The sequence below is a fragment of the Amblyomma maculatum genome, chromosome 10, assembly GCF_055883805.1.
Source record: "Amblyomma maculatum isolate TAMU_Amacu chromosome 10, ASM5588380v1, whole genome shotgun sequence".
Taxonomy (NCBI): Eukaryota; Metazoa; Arthropoda; class Arachnida; order Ixodida; family Ixodidae; genus Amblyomma; species Amblyomma maculatum.
This window is the reverse complement of record NC_139353.1, coordinates 105,383,920-105,392,363: the sequence shown is the minus strand read 5'-3', so window position 1 is coordinate 105,392,363 and position 8,444 is coordinate 105,383,920. Positions and strand designations below refer to the sequence as shown.

Genomic DNA, 8,444 nt, shown 5'->3' with positions numbered 1-8,444 from the left:
CTCTGCCTTCATTTGCAAAGGTCCAGGAGCCTCTGTTTCCCTTATTCGTTGTTTAAAACGTGTGACTCTTGTGTCGTGATCCCATTTCTCTGTCTATGTACTTCACTGTTAACTTTAGAACAAACAACCCAATAGGCCCACGTTGCGTTACCTTCCTGCGCTACCTTCCAGAAATATTTTACACAAGGCACTGCACATGCAGGCAGTGTTTGGCTGTTCTCTTCTTACCTCCGTTTTTCGAATGCATCCTGCAAAAAACAAAGGCACTGCTGCCTCTAGCTAGTCGGGCTTGCTTAACGAAGTACAAATCTTCAAGGCGCTTTTTTCGCATGCTTTACTGCCAAGAAGCTGCCAGCCACAAGTTTTACGCCCGAAAAGAAAAAGCCTGGAAGAACAGTGCCCATCACTTTATTCATATTGCACAGTTTTCGCGAAGTAACTCATAAATAGCCACCGTCTTAAGAAAAAAAAGACGACAGCTGTGCATTATCACCATGCGAGTTTTTATAAACTTTATTACGTTGCTCTGCCCTAAACCATGACCGCATTGGTCGGAAATCCTCTTAGTGAACGTCGGTGTGGTGTGCCTCAACAAGTGCGTTGTAGCAAGGGCTCTATGGCATTTTGCTTTTCGAAGCTGTTGATGCTTCCCACTTCATGACATCTTGCGACGAATAGGCTCCAAAGTATAAAGTGACCAGTACTGGAATTAGCGGGATCGGGAATCCTGAAGCAAAGAAAGAATAAAATTATAATTTAGAATGCGTCATAAGGAGATGTAGATGGTCTTCAGTTACACCAACAAAGCGGCAATCAAGTAGTGCGAGATAGAGAAGGAAGAAGACAGGAAGGTTCACCAAGTAAGAACAGGAGTGCGATATGCTGTAGTACCAATATCTAAATAAAAAAAGCTTTTCATGTTGAGTCGCTCTCGAGTTGATTTCATTGAGACTAGGCAGCCATTGTCCTTTGTCCTTGCTCTTTAACGACTCACTTAATAAATGAGAAGGTGGCTTTTCTCAACCTCTACACTCTGGCGCTTACGCAATAAGCTTAGGAACTGCTGTTACGCGGGAAATAGACACACTGAATACAGTATGACACTCTAGGCACCTAGCCCGCTAGGAAGTACTACTGAGCTTCAAAACAAGGGCGTTCAAAAGCAGCATGGAAGGTTGTACAACTGGCGTTCAGGTATTTCGTTTGAGAGCTAAATTCGTTAAACAAAAGAGAGAGAAAGGCAGGAATTTGCACTCTCATCGACATAAAAATTTCGCACGGTTAAAAAAATTGACTTGATATTTTAGTTACTGAAAAAGAGTAGAAGCGCTTTGTTATTCTTAGGGAAACACCCAAATGTGGTTCAGATTTTGTAAAAAGGGAGAAAATACGGCTATATTGGAAAAGTTTTACAGTTTTTATAGAAACTGCGCTCCTGGTATAGAGTTCGAATTCGATTCCAGTGCACAAAAAGTCCCTCTACAAATGAGCAAACAGGATGAACAGTAGCTCCAGTGTATGAGATGATGAAGAATAATGTACAACAAAAAAAAATTACTATGTCAATCCCGCGTCATAATTTGCTCCAAATGTGAGCAGCTTTGTGGCGACTTGTAGTGCGAAAAAAAAAAAAAAAACGGGCATAGGGCTAAATGGGCCTTGAGCTATTACCAGACTTAAGGAACACAGCCTCTTTACCAACTGCCTTATTCCGTCTCCATTGATTGATAATTAAAGGCAATTCAATTTTCAACCAGTCTTTCACACTGCATCAATTTGTTGAGGCGTCGCGAAGTCCGTACCTAAGATTGCGAATTTAATGATTAAGTTTAATTACATGAATTTGAGATACTGATAATGTTCTTCGTGCTATGAGGATTTTCATGCTAAGCTCAGCTGCGGATGAAACCTTACCTGTTCTGAGGCTGGCAGATATTTTGCCACGTCTTTATTTTCTTGTACTGTTGACACATTAAGATTTTAAGAGCGTTTATGCACACTAATAATTTTGTGTATGTGCTACTTCTGAAGACGTGTACAACTTTGTTCAAAAAAATTGAAAATTCTAAATGTTTGTTCACCACCTTTTTATGCACATCGTTCTTTCCTCGCTTATTATGTTAAAACAGCGCTAGAAACACGGGCAGATAGAAATACAAACACACATGGTTCTCATTTATCTATCAGTGTTTCTAGCGCTGTTTTACCATAATGTCCAACCAACTCGCCCAACAAGGAAATTTTATTCGCCTAGTTTGCGCCGTTTCAAGTACCGCGCACGTTTTCGAATTCACTGAACCGTCAACATTAAAGGGAACAAAGTGTAGAGCACAAAACAAGGACGGACAAAAAAGACACACAAAGCGCGAACTTACAACTAATAGTTTTTCTCGAAAGGAAGGATGGTTTTTATGCCATCGCATATAACATGCGCCTAAAGAACATGAGCTTGCAAAACGTATCAGCCAGATACGCAATTTTCTTTGGCAACAAAACAACATAAGGGCAACTTATACATTCATCTTTCAAAAGAGCAATCCATTCAGCTTCAGTTATTTCACGCTCTAACCGGTTTTTGTGCACTTTTAAAACCAAGCGTTTATTGAGAAGGGGAATGCAATTGCAAACACGGCGATGAGCAAGCATACCTTTCCCACACTTGTTACTAACATCCTGGCTATGCTCACAAAGCGTATCCCTGAGGCATCTGCCCTTTTACAAATATATTTCTTACGACTGGATGTAAGTATCTGATAGACTACATTTCGAATGCAATTACAAATTTTTCCTTGTGTTTCTCTGCGCAGCCTACCATAGCATAGCCCTATCGTAAACGATTTATATTTAGCCCGGCTTGATAGGTTTCTTGCGCATACAGCAACTGATGTTATTAGGAGTTATAGGTATGTCGACGGCTGTCTCATTGTACTTAACAGGAATGACGGTTCCGTCATGGATGACGGTCGTATGTCCTCGCGCAGTTTTGTGACCAAGCCTCTAGAAATAACGTTTGAATCACTTAAAGCAGATGTTATTCAATTCATAGATATTACCTCAATACTGCGTCATAATCGGACGTGCTGGATGTTCAAACCTCGTGGCGAAAAACCATTGTTACCTTTGAATTCATCGCACTCTAAACCTGGGAAACGTTTCATTGCTAGTCTTTGATTTCTTAATTCTATCAAGAAGTCTTGCCCGCACCTCATGCATGACAGTCTTTCACAACAGCGTAAGCGACTGGAATGCGCTGGGTATCCTTCCTATTTTCTTGGAAGGTGGCCGTGGAGGAAGGTGTTCTCAAGAAACTATGCAAAAAAAGCGGATTTCAGAGAAGAGGCCGCGCGCAAGAAGGAAAACATTGCCAGCATCCCTTACATTCATAGGTTTTTTTCACAATCTAAAGAAGATAGCTCAGCGATCGAGAGCTAGAGTGACGTTTTTGGCTCCGAATAAGTTTATTTCTCTATGCTCTAAAACTTCGTCAGAAGCCAAAAAGGTGGTCGGCTGCGCAAAGAAATACAAGCAACAATTTTTTAATTGCATCCAAAATGTATTCTATCAGATATATCTATCCTGTGGCCACCAAAATATTGGTCAAAGGGGCAGATGCCTCAATTATAGGCTTCATGGACATGGCCGAGATGTTAGTAACAAGTGTGGGAAAGGTCTGTCGGCTCATTTCCGAGTTTTCAATTGCAATCCCCTTCACAAAAAAAGCTTGGTTTAAAAAGTGCACAGAAACTGGTTATAGTGAGAAATAGTTGAAGCTGAATGGAATGCCCTTTTGAAAGATGAATGTATAAGTAGCCCTTCTCTCGCGTTGTGGCCAAAGAAGATTGCGTATCTGCCTGATACGTTTTGTCAGCGCATGTTCTTTAGGGGTACGTGTTATTCGGTGGTGTAAAAACCATTCTTTCTTGCTGGAGAACATATTAATTGGAAATTAGCGTTTTGTGTGTCTCCTTCCTTCGCCCTTGTTATGGTGCGCTAGATTTTGTTCCTTTAAATCGCGTACCAACCACCCCAAACATCTACCCGTCAGTCTTAGTAAACCTGCATACTATCAACTGATTTCTAAAATAAATGCGTTATCTGAGTCGTTGTTGTTAAAATATGATGAGTGTAGATCTCTGTGCGCCCCATATTAAACATATGACGTGAAGACTGTGAAATTTTGTCTTCATGTAAAATTTTGTGCTTTTACTTCGCAAGGGTTTACTAGTACTCGGACTTAAAATGCGACTGTCACGGTGCAAACAGTAGTGTTTAGTAAAAGCTGAATGTTCCTACTTAACTTACAAACTTACTTACTTACTTAGCTTACGTAATTAATAATTTGTTTCTTTTGCTGTTCAAAGATTATGCTACTACTCACTACCAAGTTCAGCAAACTTATTTTGAATGAAGGTTTAATGTCTGCGTATGCAAGTTTGCGCGGTCTAGGAACTTATTAATACTAGTCCAATGTTTTGTTCTTTTTGTTCAAATTTAGGTGTTCGCTTACAAAGTTTGAAATATAGCTTACCAAGGATGACCCTTTTGAAGCATATAGTGGTGACTTCTATAGTAGTCAGGTAGAACACGCAGGCGAATATAGTGAGCAGGTAGTGCGGTGATCCAATTGCTGCCTTTAGAAATCTGCTGGAGGCGGTGTTCATATACTTGCTCTGCAACAATAATGGATCCTTTAAGGCAACTCCACCAGCGAATTTTGACATAACAATATCGAATCATCAGTAATTTTTATTTAACAAGTTTCTGAAGCAAATGCATGTTTATAATGTTATTACGCGATGCATTGTCACACTGATGCGAAATATAGAAATAAAAATACACATAAACTATCTTGCTGAATGCATGACGTCCTAGCAGGTATCATTAGATGTAGAAACAAAGCATTATAATACTATACCTACTGCGGCAATGCCGAATACCATGAAATTTCGGCTCATGTGCAGATATACACATGCATGTGGGCAGAACAAGCACAGAATAATTGGGATGCTTTTGTGATATTGTTAACGAGTTTTATGTAACAGCGGTGTTGGCAAGATCATTGAGAATAACTTTTAATGACGCAATACCACCTCATTCCAAATAGCACCCCATCATGGTGCAATTAGCCACGGAGCTTAAGACCAGCTCTCATGAATTCTATCTCGTATAGAAAAGTCATGCATCAGACTGGAAAGAAGCTTGCGCGCGGTATATCACGAAAACGAAATAAGTGGTACTATGAGCAGGGAGCCATGCAAATGTGGAATGCACAGTTTGTATTCAAAGCGCCGAGAAACCTCTGCGGTATGTGAAAGTGAGGCTATAATATTGAAATGGTGCTCGCATGAAATCAAGATATTTCAGAAGATACATTTTCTGGAACTAGGTGGTAATATTGCTCTATCCTGTCATTGTATATTTGATTAGGTTGACAGGAAAGTTGGATGACTTCGAATGATTCCAGGCACTCGCTTATGTTTCCGCAGTGTGCGAGGTTGCACTGGTCATGCTTCGCAGCTTTATCCAGATGCTTCATGGCAATCTTCCTATGAACGAGGAAACGATATTCAATCTCTTTACATTATTTTCGAGCCGAATTTAAAAATTGCACAAACCGAATTATTTTAAAAAAGCATAAAAATCACAGTGTTAAAATCCGGATTGGTCGAGACAAACCGCGGAGGGTGAGACGTTGCATGCCACGAGCGAGAAGCGCAAAATCGCATAGGGCGGTGGCGGCAGCTGCTTTTCGGTCACTGCCCTCGGCAGCATCCAAGCATGAAAAGCACTCCGTGAACATGAAGCCATATGCAGACTCTCCACGCGCAGTGGACAGAGGCCACCAAGTAAGTGTTGTACAGATGTACTTTGCTGTAGCACTTATCTGTACGCCGTGCGGTTTTTCGCATGATTGTGAAAAAGGGAAGTGTGTTCGTGTCGGTGCGACCGATAGAACTGGACTTATTATCGTGACCCAATATGCCCGTAACGACGAAACATAAGTGTACTCAAGTATTCTTCCTTATTGTCGGAAAGACATCGTTACAAGCTTTTTTTATTTACAGAATTCGTGCAAGATTAGCTAACAATAAACGCTGTCTTTCGCTATATGAATCCCAGTTTCTTGTTATTCGATACAGGGACAATTCACAGACAATAAGGCAGATTCAAGTGATGTATGAAATATAGCGGTACTAGTGAATCGATGAACAAGTTGCTTAGCTGATTTTCACCATCGACCTTAGCACCCACTGGAAGGTAAATACCTCTCCATTATTACTCGAACTAGCCTGGTCCTCTGTCAACTGCACAAATCTAATCCCCACTATCTTCCTAATCTTTTACAGCCGCACAAATTTCTGCCGCCACCTCCGACACTTGCTTTGTTTTTGGAATTCTGTCGCTTTCTGGTGGCAATAGTCGGTTATATTGGTTTCTCGTTAGATGCCCTGCACATGTCGATTTCTTCATGTGCATTTCTATTATTTAGAGTGCTATTACCTCATGGTTTCTTTACCAACCACCATCCACGCTGCCTATGTCAACGTTACATCCTTTAAACTTCGTAATTCTTTCCGTTGTCATCAACTTAAGCACAGCCTTTTTCGTTAGCTCCACGTTTTAGCGCCATAGGTAAGTACTGGTAACATGCCACTGTTATATACTTTCCTCTTGAGCGTTGACGGTAAAAGGGTAAAAATGCCGGGCAAATGCGCACCATCCTATTCTTATTCTCCTTGCTTTCAAGCTTCAATCCTCTTGTACTTCTAAGTCGTCGTACAGATCTGCGATCATTACCTGTCCCAACTAGGCGTATTTCCTTACAATTTTCACTGCTTAGCTGCGTATCCTAAACTACTCATCTCTTCTGAGGATTTTGCACATCGTCTAGTGTTCTGCATAACAGTTTAAAGAGCTACTGTCCCGCTTTACCTGTCAAGGCCACCAGTGATCCTTCGAAATTCCTCCCTTGAGTTACTTAGTGAGGCAACTGCACCAGATATTAGCTTATTAGTGAGATAGGGGTCATGCGTGGTTATTCATTACTGTCAGGAACTAATACTTTTCATTATTTCCTGTAACCTAGTGGTGAGCAGCATAAGAAATTTTGTGTCTTCGTGGAGAATGCGCTACACATTGTTATTCTAAATTATTAGTGTCTTCAAAGATCCGTTCGGTTGGTGTGCAGGCACTATGAACATTCCCTCTAACCATTCAAATTATTATTTGTTGCTTTCCAATAGCCTCTAGCATGCGCCCGCATCACCGTGATTCTAAAGCAGGGAACGAATTATTAGTTCAGAGTCGTTGCCGCGAAACGTGGCTTCATCAGTTTTGTTGTCGCGCAAGATGCGCCTGGATGACCTCGAATGATTCAAGCCACTCGCTCCTGTTTCCGCAGTGTGCGAGGTTGCTCTGGTCATGCTTCGCATCTTTATCTAGATGCTTCCTGACCGAATTCAAATTCAGCGCTGACGAGTGCAACCGGCATTCGCAGAACGACGACTGATGTGCACATTTCCTGTTATTGATGTCCCCAAGTTGCTTAGTTCTGCGGGTGCCAATCAGCCATAAAGAGAGTTGATTAGGCTCAATTAAAGTGCCATCGTTGATTGCATTAGGCCTCGTCAGCATTACGTGACAGTATCCGCCAAGAGTCTCGCATATTGCTCCGCTATCCCATTATTCTACAGCGCCCAAATGGACGCTGCGCTAAATTTTTTACCGTTTGAGAGAAACCGCGAAGAACGGTTGCAAGGGTATTCAGGTACAAGTAAAACAAGTAATTTCGCACGCGTATTGTTTTATTTTTATTATTAGTAAAATTACGGTGCATCCGGTTTTTTCTCTGACCTGTATTGATGCTGTCAAGTGAACTTGTTTCTGGAGATCGCTTGCACCTGTCTTAGTTTAACATGTACGTTCATATCTGTCTTTAGAAAGGCCGGGTAAAATTCATTAAAGGCACGCCTCGCGTGAACACGGTAGCCCGAGACGCCTTTTTAAGCAGAGGTGCTCCAAACTAGGCCAGTGTGGTGACAATCCCATACGAGCAATGCGGTAGAAAAATCGCTGGCCACTCTAGCGGCTCCTGTTTTTTGGCGGTAAAAACTCTGATCGTTAAAATGCATTCGTACACGCAAGTAGAACAAGATATATAGTGCATTAAATAGCTGTATTTTGTCATTACTAGCACTGAAAAAAATATTAGCAATCTGTACGACCGGTAGAAAACTCAGGTTTTACTGATAATTTAAAAGCATTGATGTTCGCTTCAATATTGCGCAATCCAATCTTGCCGCAACAAGCCAACCCAATCCGTTATGGCAGCGAGCGCGTTGGGAGCGCATACCACAGTTACACCGCAGCTGCTTGTTTTTTGAAACGGTTTGTGGCGTGCGGGTCTCCCCCAGCGCTTCCGAATTGTTTTATCTAGCACCCAC

At 41.5% G+C, this 8,444-nt stretch overlaps 1 protein-coding gene across 1 annotated transcript in view; it reads right to left on the bottom strand.

Annotated features, from left to right (window-relative positions):
* Positions 1-476: 476 nt before the first annotated feature.
* Positions 477-8,444, bottom strand: part of LOC146177184 (protein-cysteine N-palmitoyltransferase HHAT-like) — a gene marked incomplete at its 5' end in the record, with an annotated part of 52,856 nt that continues 44,888 nt past the window's right edge. Inside the window, 2 exons of the mRNA XM_084581483.1 lie at positions 477-727; positions 4,529-4,670. Of these exons, the coding sequence (XP_084437609.1) occupies positions 615-727; positions 4,529-4,670 (255 nt within the window). The remainder of the gene's footprint in view (positions 728-4,528; positions 4,671-8,444) is intronic.